The sequence below is a fragment of the Hermetia illucens genome, chromosome 1 (assembly GCF_905115235.1).
Source record: "Hermetia illucens chromosome 1, iHerIll2.2.curated.20191125, whole genome shotgun sequence".
Taxonomy (NCBI): domain Eukaryota; kingdom Metazoa; phylum Arthropoda; class Insecta; order Diptera; family Stratiomyidae; genus Hermetia; species Hermetia illucens.
In genome coordinates this window covers 181,258,331-181,281,508 of record NC_051849.1, presented here as the reverse complement: position 1 = coordinate 181,281,508, position 23,178 = coordinate 181,258,331, and the positions used below count along the sequence as shown (strand labels likewise).

At 39.6% G+C, this 23,178-nt stretch overlaps 1 protein-coding gene across 2 annotated transcripts in view; it reads left to right on the top strand.

The window, feature by feature from the left end:
* Positions 1–23,178, top strand: part of LOC119646256 (solute carrier family 66 member 2) — a 137,600-nt gene that overhangs the window by 101,552 nt on the left and 12,870 nt on the right. The window contains exons 2-3 of one of the 2 annotated variants that reach the window (XM_038046656.1): positions 16,819–16,955; positions 17,467–17,577. In XM_038046656.1, coding sequence (XP_037902584.1) covers positions 16,819–16,955; positions 17,467–17,577 — 248 coding nt within the window. The remainder of the gene's footprint in view (positions 1–16,818; positions 16,956–17,466; positions 17,578–23,178) is intronic. The other variant, XM_038046657.1, reaches the window with a different exon arrangement.

Here is a 23,178-nt window from a genome sequence, read left to right as displayed (position 1 = left end):
TAGTAAATTACTGAAAATTCAACGAACTGCGAGATAAAAAGGATTGAATTTTTCATACATTTTGATGCCTAAACATTTGAGTCATTCTCGTTTTGTGCATGTGCATTTTAAAAGAGCCTTAGAACCGTATATATTGAATTCAAATATCAGAAAACAAAATTTCAGGGGAAGACTCTAAATCAATTCGAAAATCCACGATCGATTAAACAATTACACGTCTGGGGTAGATATCAAAGTTTCTGCAAAAATTAATATTTATTCCTCATTTCTCTCTCAATAAAAGAATGGTACCTCTGTTTTATTATCATCACACAATACTGTACATATAATCCTACGGCAACCAAACAAGCACAAATGCGAAGAAAAACATTGATGACTCAACCAGGATTCGAATAAAAATCTAGAGACTAACGTATCCTATGGTGGCTATGGCTTCACACCATTTGCATCAAGTCTTTTGCTTTGTCTACTTAGTTTCCTTCAACACCACCAGTATCTTTCTTCTCATCTTCATATTCACTTATTTTAAAACATTCATTTAAAAATTATAATTTTTATTTTCTTTTTGCCAATTTTACTTGCAAAACCTTCCCATTCAAATATTTTCAATTTCAATATAGCAATTTTCTAATATTGCGATAATGATCATTAATCTCTTTGTTGTTGTTTTTTTCACTGGCTGTCTATCTGTCGCAGGCACTTTTCTCCAGAACCACCAAACCGATCCGAACGAAATTTGGTGAACATATGGGACCTATGAAATCCCACGCATACACGAAGTAATATAAATTATGTGGAGGAGGGATGCAAAAAAAATTGTTCACCGAATGTAGTCATGTGAGGTTTCAAGTCATGTCAGGTATCAAATCAAGGATCTCGATTAATACTTTCCGAAACTGATATTAGTCTTGACGTGAATTGTAAAGTGTGCAAGTAAAGAGTTAAAATGCGAACACTTAAAGTAAGACAGGACTCATTTTTGGGATCTACTCAATCCAAAAATCTGTGGTGCACTTTAATGAAATCTAGGTTTCAAGAAATGGGACATCGATTATTGCCCAAAATAATAGTATATTTGCAGCTTTTAAAAATTGGCTGAAAAAAGCCTCCTAAGTTCATCCTAGGAGTACTAGCTCCAAGATAGAGGACGGTATCGCGTATACGCATGACAAGTTTCATAAAAATTTGGCTATTAGTGTCAAAGTTATAGCAGTTTAAACTTATCAATTTCGCGGCAATTTATTGCATCTTAAGCCATGTAAATAAGGTGCTCACGTCATAATTAACGAGAATTAAAACTCCATTCATGAAGAGTTTACTTTTGCCCATCCCTTTTTGTATTTGTTGTAGGTTAAATTCTTTTCATTAAAGCTTCACATTGTGAAGCGTATGGGGTTGACTATTATCAATACAGTGCTTTCCAGATCAAATTATTTCTCTAAATGGCTTTTTTAAAAATAGAGGGCAATTGACTTTTTAACTATGTACACACAAAACTGTCATGCACTCATCGTTCATCACATGGGAAAACACAAAACCTTTTACACTTGAAGCGTCTAGCTTCCGGATTTCCGACTTGTTTTCAGTTAGACCTGCTCATTCTGCATATCATCAAATGCATTTTTAACGTTTGCCTCTAGCTGAGGCGAAATGCTATGTATGCAAATGCAAATAATTCTGGTGATTGCGTTTTTGTAATGAGGCAAGATGGTTCGATACAAATTTATGAAGAAATTAGACGCAGCTTTTGGTGTTATCCCAGCTGATGATGAATTTTTGGTTCGATCTTTGGCCTGAAAAATAGCGGGGCATTCGAGCAGCTGGGCGAGAATGGTGCCGGAAAGTCATCTGTTTGGATAAGCGGTACAGTTTGATATTCGGAACAGATCAACACGTTCTTGAAAAAGAATTCATTAAAATCATAAATATAAGAAGCTAAATATAAGGGTCAAGTGAATGTGTGGCTTTGCTCATTCCCGGTGAGTAAAGCATATCTTAGATGGGTAATATACGCTGGGATCGCTTCCTTAAATTTTATGGGGTTTCAGTGTGAGGTAAGCATTTGTCTTGAGTGCTATGCAGCTGAATCCGAGGGTTTATTTATAGAGGTTCGACAAGTTATTTTTCAACGCTATAATTACATAAATTGTCAGCGAGGAAACTCAGTTCCTCGTGTGAATTCAAAAAGTCTTGAATGAAGAAAACTAACGAACGAAGGAAGTTAAAGCAGTGTTCGCCGAGTGAAGATTTTAGTGAACATCTGTCGGGGAAATCGTTGTGCAAGTTTCCCGGGCGATAACATATATAAAATCATGTAATCGTAATTATAACTTACTATCTTTCTTTGCCCGCTCTTGATCTCCATCCTGTGCGCATTTCGATACTGTTTCAAGTTTTTTGATTATTGTTCTGTCGTGTCGACATGCTCCATTATCCTGATCCCGACCCTCTAGAGCTGCAATCTTCTGCAGGCAGCTCTTTGTGTCCTATTCCCACTTCAACCTTAGGACTGTTGCTAGGGTTTAAGTAGGAATTACGTGCAAAGGATAATTTTATGAAAACAATGCAAATTTAATGACGGACTTCATACTTTCCAGAACAGCATTTGTTCAATCAGATCACAAAAAAATGAACCTGTGACAAATTTTTCCAGAGTCAAAAGTCAATATTTATAAAACAATTCGCTACTTTCATTGAATAATTTCTAGTAAACCGACTTTTCAGAGCTCTCAAAAGAGAGGGGGGACTATTTTGATCGCCATTTGTAGTTTCTTATCTGTAGTTGCTTTATTTTAATCTATTTATTTTTTCTTTCTTTTTATCCTTGTTTGTCTTTTTCTTTTTCTTCAGGCTTTGTCCCGTTTACAAGCGAGGTCGGCTCGTCGTGATCGGTTGCGCCATTATTTTTTATCAAAAGCCTAATCTGAACGCGACCGCGAGACTTTCAAATCCCTATCCGTATCAAGCCACCGTTGTTTCGACCCACCTTTTGATCGCTTACCATGCATGTTCAATCTTGGCAAGTGAATTCTCGTTAGCGTGAATTTCGTGACAATACTATCGAAAACCCCTCTCTCGCAATTTTTCGACGATCGGTGCAACCGTGCGCGAACCGTGTCACGCCACTAGTCCAATCCAACATCTTCGCCTCCATTATCTCGAGACGTCCTTCATTGCCTTTTATAGTTGGCCAACATTCAGAACCATAGAAGTCGACATGGCGGACGACACTGCGTTTAATTTTAGATTTGTAACGTTCGTTGATACGTGGAGCAGAAAGAACATCAGTTGTTGAACGCCACTTCATCCAGGTCGCGCTAATGCGTGAAGCAACTTCACAACGCAGTTCTCCATTGTCTGATGGCATTGACCCCTGCTATTTAAATCGCTCAGTTCTAGGCAGGTCACTGCCATTGACAGTGATTGTGTCTGTTTTATGGGGATCGGTCATCAAAAATTCAATCTGTGATCATGCTGCATGAGGCGATCATTCCATTTTTGGGCAAGTTGTTCGAGATCATTTTTGCTATTATACGCTAGGAAAACATCATCTGTGGTGATTGGATGTTTCCTTGATAAACACCAATAGAGACACGAAGCGGTTTTGATATACCCACCACACTTTGAACTTGAATTTAACCCAGCGCACGAATTCTTCTGGCACTAGGTGTTTACGCAGAGAGATCAGATAAGTTCATGTGGCACGCGGTCAAACGCTTTCTTTAGATCCAGAAATACAATGTAAAGGGCGCAATACGTCTCACGGTATTTCTGGATTAGATAACCACGCAGCATGTATTGGGTCAGTAGTTCCACAGTTCTTGACAAATCTGGCTTCATGCACGGTTGTTTGAACGATTTAGCGAATACGGTTGTCCAGAATGCGTTCAAAAATCTTCACGTTATGGGAATATAACCGGATCGGAAGGTAATTTGAACATTCTGCTGGAGTACCATTCCACGGATGGGTGGCAGCGATCGCTTTCTTTGTATTTCGGTTGGTATTCTTATAGATTAACCAATTGGCGAGTATTTTATCGTCGAGAAACTTGTGGTAGAGGCGTTTCTTTTCACGGACCTTCATTTCAACTTCGCAATTTCAAAGCCATGTATCTCGGTTGATAAACCGCTTACCTGGCTGACCCCCCGAGGGTTGCAGAGGCCGCTTTGTGGATCGTTTCTTTAATTTGGTTCCTTGATTCTTCCACATTCGTACTGAGTAAGTCGCCACCATTTAATAAGCGACGGGCCAGTGCGTTCCTCGCGCCTTTTTATCGGTGGGTTGATTGGCAAGACGGCAATCAACGACCGATGTTGAGGTGCGATGGTGTCATAGGGAACGGCTTTGCAATCAGTGACGATGGTAAAATGTCGGCATCTTATGAGAATATAGTAGATTTGCATTTTACTGTTCCAACTATAAAATGTAGGAAGATGAGGCAATCGTTAGATGACCCATGTATTCACAAGTGCAAGGTCATTGGTGCAAAATCGACTTTACACTCCCCACCCTCATTGCGCGCTCCAAATCCATTCCCCTTAGCACCTGTCACCGTCTGCCTTTTCACCCACATGACCATTAAGGTCGCCGGTAATGGTGATATCAGCAGGCACATTACAGGCATTTGCATCGAATAGTTGCCAGAAGACGTCCTTCTCGACCTGTCTGTGGTGCATGATGAAGTGAATAGTGCAATCAGCTAATATAATGGTGAGCTTCATCAGCTAGTCATCAAAACGTTCGACTTCTTTAATAACGCCAAGGAAACCCTCTGAAATGGCAATGCCAAGACCATATTGAGTGTGTGGGTTACCAAAATAGAGAAGTATACAGCCATTTTTACCGCGTTTGCGTTCTACGTCGCAGCTTTTGGCTCCAGACCTTCGGGTTTCTTGAAGAACGCAGATATCAATGCGTCTTTTAAGAAGCACTCTTGCGAATTCCTCGGTCTTTCCTGTGAGGGTAATAATATTTACCGTGCAGACACGTATTTCGTACTTACATCCTGACGTCATCCATGTATCAAGAACGCTTGCCCTTTTCTTGACAGGACCGGGGCCCGTTTTGGTGACGCCTACCTATGCTGATGTTATGCTTAAGCTATAAACAGCAAAGGTTAATGAAAGGGCTAAACAGCGTGTGATATTCGGTCTCAGAAACTGACTTCCCCAACTATCAATCCAATCAAGTTTCACTTTTGGGGATCAATCCAGCGCAGTGATGGTAGAGATTTGTGAGATGGTGAGTTGAAGCCACAGTGGTAAATAGTTACTAAGATTTACCTCGTTTTCATTTCTAGTCTCAATAACCAAAGCCAGGAGAAAGAAGGTGATATTCTTTCTCTCGAATAAGTTGGCTCATTTAGAAGTACAAGGTCATGTCAAATATCGGGCCCGTTTAGTCCATTCTGGAAAGATTCGGCATTCCCGACATGTAAGTTGATCAATTTTCATGATTATTACCTTCGGTTTGGCAATGGCAATGGCTGAGTATTCGCCTTTCGACCACCCCGAATTCAAATCCTGCCGGTCGCAGATAAGGGAATGCTTTAATTTATCATGATAATAAACGTGGCTAATAGCTAGTAATGCGCACTGCTTGCCACACTTGCTCACGCAATGAAAACTTGCAAAGGTCACTTGTTTACCTATCTTATAGAATAATATAAAATGACTTAACACAAATTAAAAATCAACTAATAACTGTACATTAATTCCAGAAGTGCTACATTGGTAAAACTGAGGCCTACTACAATAATAAATGTTTCTTATAAGACACATGTTGTTCAAAGGCCACAAACTGAGATCATAATCAATCGAAATTTCGCTTCATCATAATTGCTTGATAAGATGTTTGGAAGCTCAGCAAATATTGGCCCTGATAGCCTGCTTTTATGTCAAAATCCCTCGGAAGCATTGCTTCTTGATTAAAAAGGCTATAGCTATTAATATCCAGCATCACCATAATTTGACAAACAAAAGAAGAAGCGATAAAATGATAAAAATGAGAAAATGGAAACATTCTGTTATTAATTATGAAAAATCCTTTAATAAAAAGATTTTAGATATTGTCAAGTATGATACATATGAATTACTCAAAGGAGTATAAACATTTCGAAGAAATCTCAAAATCTGAACTAATGAAATTATAAAAGTTAATTCCCTTGACAACTTCTACAGATTATAATTACATTTTGTCCAAACATAATGACTTTTAAAATATGAACGCTGCCTTTGTTCACTGAACCCGTTGAAATTATGTAAACGACGTCAAGCTTGATGAGAAGATGTAGGACACCCGAATTCCTTGAAAGGAAAACTCAAAGCACGACTGGGATAGAACACAACCTATTGTAGTATGATGGCGCTCCTTATTATCCTTGAAGGATAAATTGTCAAAACTCTTCAACGTTATTGCAGCATCCAAAAGGCGTCATAAATGACAAAAAGGATATCGTTTGAAGTAACACCGAAGAAGGAGATAACTGGTCTCCGACAGACAAGAAAAATTATTAATTAATTTGAAATATTTGTCGTTTATTCCATCATGGGTATAATGATTCATTTATATGGAAAGTAAGACAAAAACGATCCATATAGTAATGATTAATGATTGATAAAAATTTGCATGTCTACTGCTTTGTAAAGGCTATACCCATATTTGTAGTTTACATCACGAGCCTGTCCAGAAAAGTGTATCTAGGCCCTAGTAAATTTCTTCTTCTGGCTATAACAGACCTTACTGTAATCGGAATTTAATTCTAGCATTCTAGCATTTAGAAAATAGCAAAAGTTCAATTTTCATTTCAATTTTTTTAACATGTATTTGTCTATGAGATTATGCTTTACTTGCGTTATTATGCCCCTTGATACTGTGTAAGTCGCAAAAACAAACGCAATGTTCATGGTATCTATCTATCCATCCAAAAACAATCATTTATGCTCCTTTTAGAATATTCTAGACCACACAATCAAAGAGGCCAATTATTAACGTATTTCGATTTTGTTTTTTTAGTAGTGGCTTACATATAAACAGTTAATTTAATTTTAATGGGTGGTTACTAAAATTGTTTGTCCTAGCCGACCTCCTTTTTATTTTATTCTACTTTATATTTGGATAATTCTTTTGTTAATCGATCATATCATTACTACTTCGAAGTAATTTATCATAACACAGACTGCGTCCACACTACAAACCCCCCCCCCCCCCCGGGTTCGGGTGCTTTTTCGGTCCTTTCAAAAAAACCTTTCTGTAAGGATGTGAATGTCTCTTTGGAAAAGTTTAACTATAGCTCGCCTGTATGTTTCGTCATTTCATCCACATTTTTTGTTTCTCAAATTGTAAGACATGTTAGTGCAATGTCGGAAGTTCCGAAATTCCAATGCCATGCGTCTTTCTATGGCTTCTTTTAGCATCTGATACACGTAGGATCTCCAGTTTCCCCATTCTCACGGTGTCGCTCCAAGGATTGTGTCTTGCATCAAAGTATCATCAAAGTTTTGACCAGAGTTTTCTCAAAACTTTTGAATCATGGTCACTTTCTCTGATGTAGACGAAAACTATCGAAATCTGCCTCAGTGGTTTTAAATATTGCAATAGCAGAGGAACAAGGGAACAGGTTCTCAACAACTACGTCCTCAAAATTACAATATTTCCTGAATAAGAGAGTAGCGGCGGATATGGCTTCATTCCGAATATATGTAGCTATATCCGATGAAGATGGCATGATGCCTGCTCTTTAAATAGGTCTCTCGAATCCAGTAAAAGCCTGCTTTCAGGGAATCAACCAGCACTTTGGCAGTGGCACGTTAAGTGTGCCAGATCAGGAACGAGAAGTTAACTGTAACGACTTCGCTTACTTTCTTTTATTCGGCCAGCATCCTGACAACCTCCTTATGTGTCGAATACCCACGGTAGCTGTCGAGATGTATCGTTTAGCCACAGTTGAGCAGTGTGGCGTTTCTGCCTTGGGTCTTGGAATTCCCTACGTAGATAAATCTATTTAACGCACCTGTGTACCATTGAACAGTTCTGGTCGAAGTTCTGACAGTTAAAATACATCAATGCTTTTGACTCTCCCAAAAGTGATTCTCTGGTGAAGAATATACTCCACTTTGAAAACCTTGGTAAGCTCCGGAGGAGATTCTAACTATGGAGAGTCTTTTTCTTTTTTTGTTACAAAGTTATCGGTCGAAAACCGTGCTCCATAAGAAGATCCGAAAAAAAAAAATCCTTAGGTTCTGTTTCCCTGTCGAGACCTTTGATAGTGAGAAACTGAGTTCTTAAGATTGGTGGGATTCAGACGTTTAATCTCCCTGATTAGAGAAAATATTTTAGCATGATCCTCAGTGGATTCTTTAATGACGTTTTAGGGTCCATTTCCAGTTTGTATCCAAAGATTATCGGCATTTTCATTATTTTAGTTGACGATTGGGTAGAATTAATAGGGGTAGGTTCGCTTCCTCCAGGGGTACTTACCATTTTAGCCCTAGAAGTTATAAATCAGATATTAAACAATTTTGTTAAGGAATGGCATTTTTATATATAGCAAAAGGATGAGAGAGGAACAGCATTGCATAACTTCATATTGGTTTTGGTCAACAGTGGCAGAAACTCTTGCGCACCTTGCTTTGAGCTGTAGGTTACTAAGCGTCTTTAAAATAAGCGAAATATCGTGTATGCAAAATAAAATCGTGGCTTCGTAACATCGGTTTCCCGTGTAGGGTTGCCAGCCTCACCCAACCCGCAACCTGGAGGACCAATTGGTGCATTTTGTCCCGTTTTTACCTATTTTTCAGTATAGATTTTATTTTCATCATCATCAACGGCGCAACAGCCGGTATCTGGTCTAGACCTACCTTAACAAGGAACTCCAGACATCCCGGTTTTGCGCCGAGGTCCACCAATTTGATATCCCTAAAAGCTGTCTGACGTCCTGACCTACGCCATCGCTCCATCTTAGGCAGGGTCTGCCTCGTCTTCTTTTTCTACCATAGATCAATATCCCTTATAGACTCTCCGGGCTGGATCATCTTCATCCATATTGGCCCGGATTTTATCCACAATCGGACGGCCATGGTATCGCTCATAGATTTCGTCGTTATGTAGGCTACGGAATCGTCCATCCTCATGTAGGGGGCCAAAAATTCTTCGGAGGATTCTTCTCTCGAACGTAGCCAAGAGTTCGCAATTCTTCTTGCTAAGAACCCAAGTCTCCAAGGAATACATTCGGACTGGCAAGATCATTGTCTTATACAGATCCGATAAAAAGCTTTGACCCTATGGTGAGACGTTTCGAGTGGAACTGTTTTTGTAAGCTGAAATAGGCTCTGTTGGCTGCCAACAACCGTGCGCGGATTTCATCATCGTAGTTGTTATCGGTTACGATTTTCGACCTTAGATAGGAGAAATTATCAACAGTCTCAAAGTTGTATTCTCCTATCTTTATTCTTCCCGTTTGACCAGTGTGATGTTGTTGGTTGTGCTGACGTTGCCACCATATACGATTGCCGCCTGCTCGATCTGGATGAAGGCAGTTTGTACATCTCGGGTCGTTCTTCCCATGATGCCGATATCGTCAGCATAGGCCAGTAGTTGGGTGGACTTAAAGAGGAGCGTACCTCTTGCATTTACCTCAGCATCACAGATCACTTTCTCGAGAGCCAGATTAAAGAGGACGCATGATAGGGCATCCTCTTGTCGTAGACCGTTGTTGAATCGAATGGTCTTGAGAGTGATCCTGTTGCTTTTATCTGGCCTCGCACATTGGTCAGTCTTATTAATTTTGTCGGGATACCGAATTCTCTTATGGCCGTGTACAGTTTTATCCTGGCTTTGCTATCATAGGCGGCTTTAAAGTCGATGAACAGATGGCGCAACTGCTGTCCATATTCCAACAGTTTTTCCATCGCTTGCCGCCGAGAGAAAATCTGATCTGCTGCTGTTTTGCCTGGAGTGAAGCCTCTTTGGTATGGGTCAATGATGTTCTGGGCGTATGGGGCTATCCGGCCTAGCAAGATAGTGAAGAATATCTTATAGATGGTACTCAGCAACGTGATACCTCTATAATTGCTGCACTGTGTGATATCTCCCTTTTTATGTATGAGACAGATAATGCCTCGTTGCCAATCGTCAGGCATTGATTCGCTGTCCCATACCTTGAGCACAAGTTGATGAACCACTTGATGTAATTGGTCGCCTCCATATTTAACCGATTCGGCTGTATTTCCATCGGCTCCTGGCGACTTATGATTTTTAAGCCGATGAATTGCACGGACTGTTTCTTCTATACTTGGTAGTGGCAGTATTTGTCCGTCGTCTTCAGTTGGCAGGACCTTCAACTCGACGATGTTCTGGTTGTTCAGTAGTTCATCAAGGTACTCAACACATCGCTCCAATATGTCTATTCTGTCAGAAATCAGTTCCGTTGCTAGCTTACATTCATCGTCAAACCAGCCATTCCGACTCTTTTTGCGGCTGGGGCCAAGTATGTTTGTGGCCGTATCTATGATAACGTTCTTTAGGTTATTATGAAGATCATTTGTTGATGCTTCATCTTCAGGATCTCTGTTGAATGCGGTTATTCCGGCATCCATTTCCCTCTTATAGATGTTGCAGAGGGCTGTGTTGTGAATGGCTTCAGTGTTAACTCTCACCTGATCGTCAGAGGGGATTCTGGATGGTGTAGTTATTCGAGCTCGGATCACCATGCCAACGAGATAGTAATCCAAGTCTATATTAGCCCCCTTAATGTTCTGACATTCATCAAGGCTGAGAGGTGGCGGCGTTCGCTCAACACGTGGTCAACTTGGTTGAAAGTGGCCCCGTCTGGAGAGGCCCACGTTTGTTTGTGGACCACTTTCCACGCAAACCAGGTACTTCCAACAACCATTTCGTGTGACACTGCTAATTGAATAATCCGCAGTTGGTTATCATTTGTATTTTGATGTAGGCTATGGGAGCCAACGTATCGCCTGAATACGGTTCCATGAGAAAATGTGCAAATCGTTATTCCTTTGTCGTTGCCGGGTTCGTCGTTGCATTATCCGTCCAGTTCGAGGCTCCTGTTGTGGCAAATTGTTTTCTGTGTAGGGTTGTCAGCCCTATCAAACCCTCAACCTGGAGGACCAGTTGGTACAATGTGTCCCGTTTTTAAGCGCGGGAGAGTCGTCTTCATCCTTCTCCGTCTGCAGCTTTTGGTTAGGAAAGAGCTCCCAGCGGTTACCACGTGGAGGTGGAGATAGGGCTTGGTAATAGAGCTATTGGTGTTGGTTCAGCAGGCGTTTCCCAGATTTTATGCTCCATCGTGGGTACAAATCCACGTTTCGCCCTGGAACCTATACTACCCTTTGACCACCAGTCTTTAAGTTCATCCAACATCAACTAATTCTGGGTAGGTTTTTTCTTGGAACGATGCCCCGAAGTTTCTTACAGACATGTAAAATCGTGATCTAAATTAAAATTGTGTGATTCAATTCTAACGTAAAATTTAATCTAGCCTTGAAATGAACGCCTTATCATCATTCACGGCCTTAATTTCCACCCACATGTTAGTCTAGAATATGGTGGAAATGAACTGGAAATTGAACATTTTATTCACATATTGAAAGAGAATTCTTATTTGTTTAATATTGTTTCAACACCTACTTTTATATGAATCACTCATTTGTTCTTAAATGAATCACATTTTCAAAAATCATTTACTCCTGGTTTTAGGAATAATCTCTTTCAGATGAAACATTTGTGAATTTCTGTTACGCTGAGAAATGAATGCATTCATTGTGACACAGGAAAATCTTTAATTTAGTGCAGTTCCACACATATTCTCATTTGGTATATCAAACTCGCAATAATTAAATTCCCCATCCATAAATTGCTTATTTTCCACGTGATGAGTGCAGATCATCTGTACGTTTGCATAAGATACTTGACTGATTGGAATTTACTGGATAGAATTAATTTATTAACCACCAAGGTTTACCATTTCATGCACATAACAGATTATATGTATTCGGCCTCGTGCCTGCATGCATGCATATCAAATGCCGATATCAAGTGGATCACAGCCGTTGCCGACGTACCGATCCGGAAACTAGTTTCACTAAATGCTTTATATAATCCATCCATCCTGTCTAGTGGGGTACTAAAGAATGCATCTTATTTCTACATGCAGTCATGTAAATTCAAGTGGAATTAATTAGTGCCTGCAAAATTGGAAAGATGAAATAATAAGTTTCTGTGCCCGTCGACTGTACATCTTTAATAAACTCAATGGGGGACCTCATTGCCTCGGGGTTGTTTAGGTAAAGAACTATTTTAAGCGTACAGGAATGAGTATATCTAATAAAGCCAGAAACTGAAATAAATAAGAGAAACAATATGGAAGGATGTCAACGGAATTTAAATATGCATATGGTTTTCGTCGTCTAGCATTCATTGGTATATTATGTGGAGTAAAGTTTCAAGCGTGCTATTAATTTAACAAAGCAGGACAGTCGGCCTCTATCACAAAAAAGGTGTTTTTAAATTAGTCGGTTTCTCTAAAATTCGCATATTTAAGAGAATCTTAAACGAATATTCTAGATTATATTGCGAATATTCACCATTTTCAGAATTCATTTTACGCTGGTAGCTTGAGTAGTAGGACTAACCAGCACAGATTTGTTTATCCTTTGAACTCAGTTCATAATGCAGGACATCATTAAATGCATTCCTCATTACAATTCACCATCTTCAAAGCATTCTACCTTTGAAATTCATTTTAATTGAAAACATCATTTCCATTCCTAAGTGCATTTAGCCCATTTAAATTCAACAATCGTCAACAACCAAACGTACAAACCGTTTGTGTAAAGGATGCCTTGAAATGCAAAAGTGATTTACAAGAGACGGAATGAAAGTTCACAGGAATGCATTCCACTGCATTTAGGGAGATACGTAAATTCGAAATCATATGGAACTTTCGACTGCAGTCTAGTCGCGAACAATTTTATTCAATTTACAACACTGCGAAATTGATGTAATGCTTAAATACGTAAATTGATGTTTTCGAAGCACTGAATGTTTCCAACCACATATGATTAAGTCAGATACATTTCCTTGTACGTAAATATATAATACTTCAACGGTTCCATCATCCGCACATCCTACGTATAATAATATTAGTCACATTACTCGATTGGAAATGGTGAATCAACGTAGAAATGACAAGAATTTCAATAATAATGTAAATTACGTCATTATGTGATTTATTCAATTTATCAATGGATAAAAAATTACACGTGAAACACTGAAATTTATGCACAATAAGGTGTGCGTTGAGGAAAATTTTATCGAGTCCTATTAGGTTTGTACTCTTGCCACAGACATCTTTTCTTTTTTTCTTCATCATTCGATCGAACGCCGCCACCTCTAAGCATTGATGAATGTCAGAACATATAGAGCGGCCAATATAGACTCGGATCACTATTTCGTTGGCATGGTGCTCCGAGCTCGAACAACAAAACCACCCAGAATCCCCTCTGACAACCAGGTGAGAATTAACACTGAAGCCATCCACAACACAGCCCTCCGCAACACCTATAAGAGGAAAACAGATTGGGTGATGTATAAAATAGAATTGAGCGCCTGAGTCACGATCCCTAGGAAGCGCATCAAATCCATTGCTGGAATTGAGAAGACAACCCTGATGAGCACAACTAGCATGAGATAAGCTTTCGAAGAAAGCTGTCCACTCAAGATGCTAGAAGGGTAAAATACCATGATGGAACTCGGATTTGGCAAAACAGAGGAGAACAACAAGGATGCTCCTCAATCGTGCTCCGAAGTGTGATTCAGACCCTAGCTGGAATCGCTATAAAGAGGCACAGAAGGCTCTAAAGAAGAGCATAAGATCGGCTAAACGATCATCATGGAGACGCTTTTGTGAAGAGACTGACTCTCTTGAGGCAACCTCAAAGCTGAAGCGAATTCTAGTTAAGAACTTTGCCAGAAGCTGGGTTATTGACATTTACAGAACGGGAGGTACACAGGAAGCAATGAAGAAACGGCAAACCATTTGCTTGAAGTGTATTTCCCAGGCTGCATCCAAAATCTAATCTCGGGGCCAACAGGTGCATACAGCCCTCAACCGAGAGACTGGAATCTGGCATGCAAAGTAGTATCACTGGAGCGAGTAAAATGGGCATTTAACTCGTTCCATAGATATAGGTCTGCAGGTCCGGATGGCATTATTCCTGCACTAGTAATAGAGGGAATGGATGCCCTGAGTCTACATATTCGGAATATATATCACGCATGCCTAGCACACGCTTAGGTTCCAACTAACTACCGTGACTACCGACTCTTATCGGTAGGCAAAAATCCTTGTTCAAGAACCTAGGGTCATTAGAGCGGCATTGTCCCTTAAGAATTGGGACATGAAAACCGCAGTGGGACTTTTAACGGGACACTGCTCCTTAAACTACCATATGGAAAAGATTGGGGTAGTGGTTTCGGTTATGTACAGCCAATGTGAGGAGGAGGAGACGACCCTGCACTTTTTTAAGCAGCTGCCCGGTCTCCTCAGATCTCTGACAAAGACACCTTGGCAAGGTTTTCTTCAATGAAGAATCTGTACACTCTCTGCCTCTTGAGAATGTTCTCAGATTCGCTAAAGCCTGCGAACACCGTAGGCGGGAAGCCATTGAATAAGCGATTTATGGAGATAATACAATGGACTTGACAATGGCCTGAGTGCTCGAAGCTGCGGCTCCCCCCAGTAAACTAAAATAACTAACTAATCATCTATAGATATTCTCTGCTATCTTGCTAGGCCGGATAGCCCCATACGCTCAGAACATCATTGGCCCATACTAAAGAGGCTTCAGTTCGGGCAAATCAGCAACAAATCATATTTTCTCCCTGCGGCAAGCGATGGAAAAACTGTTGGAATATGAGAGAATTCGGTATCCCGACGAAATTGGTAAGACTGACTAGGCTGACCCTGACCAATGTGCGAAGTCTTATAATAGCAGCAGGATCACTCTCAAGACTATTCATCATCAACAACGGTTATGATGCGTCCTCTTTAATCTGGCCCTGGAGAAAGTGATCCGTGATTCTGAGGTAAATGCGAGGGGTACAGTCCTCTTTAAGTCCACCCAACTACTAGCCTATGCTGACGATATCAACATCATGGCAAGAACGCCCCGAGACGTACAAACTGCCTTCATCCAGATCGAGCAGGCGGACCGAGATGTTGGGCTACACATCATTGAAGGCAAGACAAAATATATGGTGGCAACGTCAGCACCAAAAACCAACCAACCAACAACATCAAGTCGCACTGGTCAAACGGGAAGAATAAGGATAGGAGACTACTACAACTTTGATACCGTTGATAATTTCTCCTATCTAGGATCGAAAATCAGAACAGATAACAGCTACGACAATGAAATCCGCGCACGGTTGTTGGAAGCCAACAGGGCCTACTTCAGCTTACAAAAACTGTTCCGCTCGAAACGTCTCACCATAGGGTTAAAGCTCTTACTGTACAAGACAATGATCTTGCCAGTCCTCATCTATTCCTCGGAGACTTGGGTTCTTAGCAAGAAAAATTGCGAACTATTGGTTCGCGTTCGAGAGAAGAATCCTCCGAAGAATTTTTGGCCCCCTACATGAGGGTGGACGATTCCGTAGTCTACATAACGACGCAATCTATGAGCGATACCATGACCGTCCGGTTGTGGATAAAATCCGGCTCAATAGGTTACGGTGGGCGGATCCCTTAATCCGTATGGATGAGGATGATCCCACCCGGAAAGTCTATAAGGGCAATATCTATGGTAGAAAAATCATCCGCGTACAGAGTAATTCACAACATTAATGGAGGAAAGAAAAAACAAACTCCGCTAGGTTGAAGCGCTTCATATTGTACGTCGACACATTGGTTCGATACATGTTCAACGCTAGTATGGAATTGATATGCCTACATATCCACATGGCCATATAGGTTGAAAATGTTGAAATCAGCCGTGTGAAATCGGTTTCGATATCGACAGTGAAATTTAAGCCTACTTGACATGATTCTATAGCGGGTTCAGAGTCAAAGAGACCTTCCTAAAAAGAGGCTAGAGGATTGCAAAGAAATTAAAGTTTTCTCTTACCAAGCAAGAAATAACGGAATTGTTTTTGGCATGGACTACTATCTGCCACCCGAAAAACCACTCTGTACTTTCTGACTAAATCTGCTGAATGTAAGAAAACTTAGAGGCATTTTTGACCGTCTCATAACGCTTATATTCGACGGTTACCCGATGTCATCTGGACGAATGTGACACATAGCTAGAAGAAAAGCCATGTTAAGGGAGTCCACGCCGTAATGTGAAAGGAATTGAGACAAAAAAACTACATATTGGAGATAAATTTCCGGGCGTATTGCTTTAGTTTGTATAGTGGAAGAAAAGCATTGCGCATGTTCGACATTCTTCAATCACTTGCGCGTGAAAAATTTCGCACATTCTGTATGGTGTTAGTGTCATGTATGTGATGCTTGGGCAGGGAAACATACACAAGGCGTTATCGACAACGCGTCAGCTAGTTATCTCGTCCCTAACTCGCATATTTGCAGTGATATTCCGTGCCACCTAGAAACTCGATTTGCTCTTTCTGTATACACGTAGCCCTCTTGAAGAGACATATAAGCCACAATTAAATAAGGCTTTATTTTACATAAATCTTTAAAAGACTTCTATTTGAACATAAGCCAATAAAATTACTACTAAAATTCTGATATTGCCAGTTAGCAAAATTTTTAATCTTTTGTTTTTCTCTTTCAGGTTTTCCAAAAGATACGAGCTTCCACTTCTCGTACAAAGTATAGTCATGAATGTAACTATGTTTCTTATGATACACTTGTGTGTAAAAGTAAAACGAAGTAACGCCATAATGAGGACGAGGGAGCGAGTTTTTGCAGGTATGTAGTACGCCCCCTTGAGTTTCCTCAATTTTCTTTCTAAATTTGACGTTCGTGTATACTTTGTTTCTTTTGAATCAGATACAGCCAATCTGTTTTTCTGTATTCATTTCTCCCTAATTTTTTATATATGTACATCAATATTCAAACTATTATATTTCAATTGGATTTTACATGAGACTTAATTTATACTCTCTTGATGTATTATCTTCTGTAGCTTTTTGCACGTTCGATAGTTTGCTTTGAATCGCATCGTGAAGCAACTAATTGGCATTTAGAAATTACATTTTAATTTAACATTCTAATAAATTTTTTTCTGCTTTGAAATTACAAATTTATTTGTGAATGTGCTTTAATTTGAAAACTACACTGATTTGTAGCTTGAAAAATGAAGATGAGATGAGTAACCACTAATGTTTTATATGTAAAATCCAATTGGACAGCCATAGATACTATATTCCATTATGATTGTAAAAATGTGAATAAAAAAATCAATAAAAATACAAATAAGGTGAAGAGCAGAACGATCTACGCTTACCAAAGGTGATTGGGGAAGCAGATGTTGCAGGGCCAACAACTTCCGGTTCATTAAAAAGACCAAGAGCAAGACACTATTTCAGTGGTAGGTTTGAAACTGCCTTTGTAGAGTTCACACAAATACATACGTTAGACGTCGTTATAATTTTATTCAGTACGCACTGGTTTGGTTTAACACACATCCGAAAACATTTTCCAGTCACATAATAGATACGTAAATATTTAGGTAAAGGACTAACAGGTTAAAAGGGCTAAGAGGTTTGAAAATAAATAAATATGTATGTTTATGACAATTAACGTAATTGGAGAGATGAATTAGACATTATTAGTTCTTCGAAAGTATCATTTAATAACTACTTAATAAGTAACAATTACTAGAGTATTCAACAGAATCAAATTTTATTTAAGAATGGTTGGAAAGTGTTTTAACCCCCTTGTTTTTTTTTTTGTTACACTAGAATACCGTTCGTTTGGTTAGGCTGCTTGTAACATCTCGTTAAATTCCTTCACTATCATAGGGGTTTTCCCCATATTCCATAAGTTCGTTTACATAAAGTTGATTTTCGTAAATAATATAAGTAAATAACAACTTCAAACCATGGTTTTTAGTCTGTAGTGTGTGGTAAAATTTACATAAAATTTTGTCTAAACATGTAGATAGATTGTTGTTATTTTTAGTAATCGTGAATTTCGACACAGTTTTATAAAAAAGACAACTCAATTTCCGTCCAATCATCATGAATCTATCAGACGTTGCTCTTATCAAAGCAGACCATTTCCAGGATATACCATACCATACCATTCATATCTACATGTGAACACCATTCACATCAGAATCAAATAATAATATGAATAAGGATGTCACCATGAATGGCAGAGCCCTCGTGGAAAAAAAAATGTGGAAAATTGGTATGGATTCAAGATTTTCCGTGTCCAAATTCGAACCTATTGAAATAGAGTTAGCAGAATGAAGAATGGCAGAACAAACTGCCATTCTTTTCGGACTTTAATCGATGCCTGTGGAAATATTCACCGAGTCTCTGATTATGCATGCAGAGAAAAAGTGACTGCTTATGACTGGTGTAGTTTCGAAAATAATTCCGTCAATTGACGATGATGAGAGAGGAAATGAATGTTCCTACACATAGAAATCATGATTTTGTAGAAAGAATCTCAATAGGATAGATTCCTCCAAGTTTCGCTAAAGTTCAATGGAATAAATGTATTTATGTTTCCTCAATGAACAATAGTGAAGATGAAGAAATGTGCCTAGGTGTAGCCGACTTGATTAAGCGGCAACACCTCACTCCCGATCCTAATTCGTCATGGATGTTTGTGTACGCCTTTGTGATTGTCCCGCGGCTCTAAGCTTTGACTTTGATGATAATGAAACCGTAATACATAAAGAGTAAAATTTCCTTTCCCAAATTTCGCAGTATATCACAAACGTTTGACATTCTGAACTTAAGCTCTGCAGGTGATTGCCTTCCCATCCGAGTTTCATGAAAGTACAGGTGAATAATACAGAAACGTTTTCCTGTTTAGGGGTAGTTGTATCGACAAATTTCGTTGGATAAACGGAAAAGTTTTGATTACCGACTAAAGTACCAATTTTGAAGTTATGATACCATATGGGCTAGTAGCCGGTCTTCCGTCCATAGAACTATAAAATTCGCCATATCCAAACAATCTTCTTCCAGCTTCTTCTGTCGTTTTCAATAGCCATTTCGCTGCTTCGATGTCGAAGGTCGTATTATCTTATCACTGCTGTTGTTGTTTATATTCTTTGTTATTTGGGGAAATCTGCCTCGCAAGGACTTTCATTTCATCGATTCGACACCTCCGCGTTTACCCTCTCAACTCGGGAAAAGTGGCCTATCTTTCGCGTGAGTAACTTTGCTTTGTCGCCGACACCTCTTTTGTTCATCGCAACCCAGTTTTTCATTTGAGACACGTTCCTTCTCCAGGCAACGTACTTCAACAAAAAAGAAACTCCTGTGAAAATTAAAGCAGAATATAAAACAAAAAAAAAGTGTACAGAAAGGATAAAGCGACGACTTTTCTCTTTCTTTTTTTCTCCTCCCAATTTTTCGTCCTGATTTCATGTTGTACTATATGTTCTCTATTTTTAGAACAAGACACTTTCATCATTCTTTCTCTGCTGCCGGAAAGACGAGGCGAATGACTTTTAATTATTGAAGATCCTGGGGGTTTGACGTGAATACCTGTCGTGTAAGCATAATTTCACGGTCCTCTTCGGACACAGATGGATTTGGAGACCACAACCAGAGCCCCGTCATAACTGGTATAACGGTACTCTTTTATATTGAATGCAGGCTCAGCATTCATACCAGTGGATGCGAAGCTTATCTAACACCTTTATCTCAACGAAGGGGTACGGTACCCAAGTTGTACAGCGCAACTCCACGCTTGAGCCCACAAGGAGCTCTGCCCGCGATATGGACACAAACAGCAGGGGCCAACCGCAAATAATCTGACCGAGGACATATCCTCTAACAATTCTCCTGGAATATATATGCGTTCAGAGGGCCATCCCGATTTCCATGGTACCAAATAACCTCCAATGAGACTTGATAACAGGAGCCATTTCAGATGAGTCCCTACAAACTCGATTCTGATCGTCCTCCTTGAATATGTAGGAATGGTACTCGCCAAGGAGTTTAAATTCGAACTATTTGGGCAACTAATAGTTGTCTTCTGAATAGTTAATCCACTGCTTTCAAACAAGCGGATTGAATTCTGATCATACCGTTTATTGGTTCATTTTTACTTTAGGCACTATGACGAGGTTTTATTCTTCTGTAATTTGATAAACAGTGGTTGCAATTGTTACACCACGAGCAAGGATTTCTAGTGGTTAGATCCGTCATGTTTTTTTTGCATCATTCGTTGCGGTGAGAAGAACTTTGTGGAACCAAGTCAATTGTTTTTCATGAAAATATGAACATAGTACCTGTCCTGATTGATTGAATTGTTGGCTTCAAATCCCCCTGCCCAGTTTATTACAGCTCGGCGTTCCGAATTTTACTAGAGGTACCCAAAAGTTCTTCGACAAAGTTGTTGAAATATTTTATGGATGAAATGAAAGTATTTTACGCAAGTGTTTACTATGAGTTTAACGTATATTTTTCTTTTTTAAACGTTAGAAATAAAGAAAAAAAAATTGTGAACTAAAGCTATTTTTCGATATTATTGGAAAAAACGCAAGTGCTGCAACCAAACAAATTTGTAATGTTGAAGCTCCTGATAGAGTACATCTTTCAATAATGAGAATATTGATGAAAGGTTTTAATGACAGTGACACCAGCTTGAGAAATAAACCTCGATCTGAGCACCCATTTGACATAGGTGATGATTGCAAGCCGTTCTGAATGAGCATTCTTGAATTGTCTACAATTCTTCTTCTATAAATCGGCACCAAAACAATCTTAATTTTACTCCAAGAACTGCAATCACTTCAGCCATGGTCTGAGGTTGCAGCAGATCAACCTTAATTACTCAGCACAAATACATGTGACGATAATTCTAATGTCATCATATCTCCAATCAACAGCATGGCGAATAACTGAACGCTCAAGCACAAATTCAATGGGGAGCCTTTCAGTCAACAACCTATGAAAGATCATCTGAAAGGCTAAGCAGCTTCCCCGAGCGAGCAAGTCAAGTGGCCATTTCGGCCGATGTTTTGGAGTACAGCCCCAGGTGAAGTGAATCTTCTAAACATTTTGATCCATCAAGCAGATACTAGCTTGTGTCAAACCTTTCTTAACACCTTTGACGCTCCCCGTTGGTTCCATTATAGTTACGAATTATGCATGGCAGAACTCATGGATCCATACATGCCTCTAAACAACAAACATCATACAAACAAATATATATAAAACTTTTATTGATTTTTTAGCTTGCAAATCAGAAGCTAAACCCGCGATTGGTCGAATTCGTTCAAAGGCAAATTCAGCAATCGGAACCGCGATTTTTCCCTGCATTTCAACACACCAGACAACTCCTGAAACATTTTTTAACCCTCGCGAAAATATAATACCTTCCGAAAAAAAGCCCTTGTTCTACCCAATTCTTGGGTCGATCAAATGCGACTTGCCTAATATTATGGGGTGTTTTTTTTTCTAAGGGAATGAACGCCTTTTCTCACTTTTCGCCCACTCCAGAGATTTCCTTTATGAATATGTTGAACGTTGGCAGCCAATGATGCAACCCCTCGTTGGTTCCTCTCTATCTGTTTTTTGAAGAGCTGTTTCAGTGGAAGTTTAACCTCTGCATAGTCAGCCTGTTGTAAATGTGTTTTCAACGTTTTGTGTAAAACAAATTTATTAAAATCGGTTTACTGTCTGTCTGTCACACGCACTTTTCTCCAAACATCATAATTAACGATTGTGATTGACAAACGAGTGAAATTCTTAAGTCCCCAGTTTATTGCAAACATAACCTTGATAAAATCGATTTACTGTCTGTCTGTCTGTCTGCCTTTTTATTTATTTAAACAATCTTTTTCCATCGCCTTCCAAGAAGTTGTTTATTTGTTAGTATGTGATGCACCATACTTTCGGGTGACAACTGCGCCCCGACCACAATTGGCACCTCCACCCTGAGTGTGGCAAACGCCATGGAGACATCTAGGATAATTTTGTAAATTCAGTGTCCTTTAAGTAATTCGTCCCATTTCTTCTGCTTGCTTCAGTTTGTCGCAAAATTTTTGAGATCTGGATTGAAGTTTAATTTTTAGTATTTGAGCCCTGGTTGCCAATGTATGGCATGTTCGCCAATCTTAATTATCATCGACATTTGCTTTCTTCGTTTGGTGGTTAAAACTTTCTCCGTTTTGTGCTCTGCAAGCGCCAGACCAGCGCTCTCTTGCCAGGATCTAACTTCTCAAATTGACTCATTTGTCAAAATCTCCTTGATATCTTGTGCCACCATAGTCACTCCGATATCATCGGCGAAATCGATAACGGTCACCCCTCTGGCGAACTCTAACCTCAAAATTCCATCGTACATTATTATTCACAGAATCCATCGTACATTATTATTCACATAAGAGCACCCAGGACCAATCCGTGTGGGACCCCACAGGATGTCCGATGTGTCTTAAGTCCATTGTTCGAATCGTAACACAAAAGCCCGCCCCGGAGAAACTCTATGACGATGAGCAATATGTATTTGGGAGTGCCTAATTTGGCTAAAGCCGCAATTATTTTGCTCTATTTGGCAGTATTGAAGGCATTGCTTGCGTAATTTTCGCCACCGTACTGATCGCATTAACAGTAGATCTCGCCTTTCGAAATCCGAATTGCCTGTCGGAGAGGCCACCTTCTCCGCTGCGTCAATAGCAGCGCCTTATTCTGGATGCCGTCCAAGCCTGGAGTATTATTTTCGGCGCTCTTCTTCACGACACCAAGAACCTCTTCCGTGGTTAATTCGGGGAATTTCATCAAATGCTTCCTGAACAGAGGATAGGTTCAATTCACTTGGGACTTGGGGGAAAAGAGTACCAACAATATCTCGCAGCATACCTTCTTGAAGTTTTCGGTTTTACTCTAGAAATAGCTGCTTGAAGTTATTTTTTCGCTTTTCTATATCGGTTGTGCAACGCTTCAAATTCAGGTTAATTTCTGCTACATTGACTGTATCTACTTTCTTTAAGGTAGAC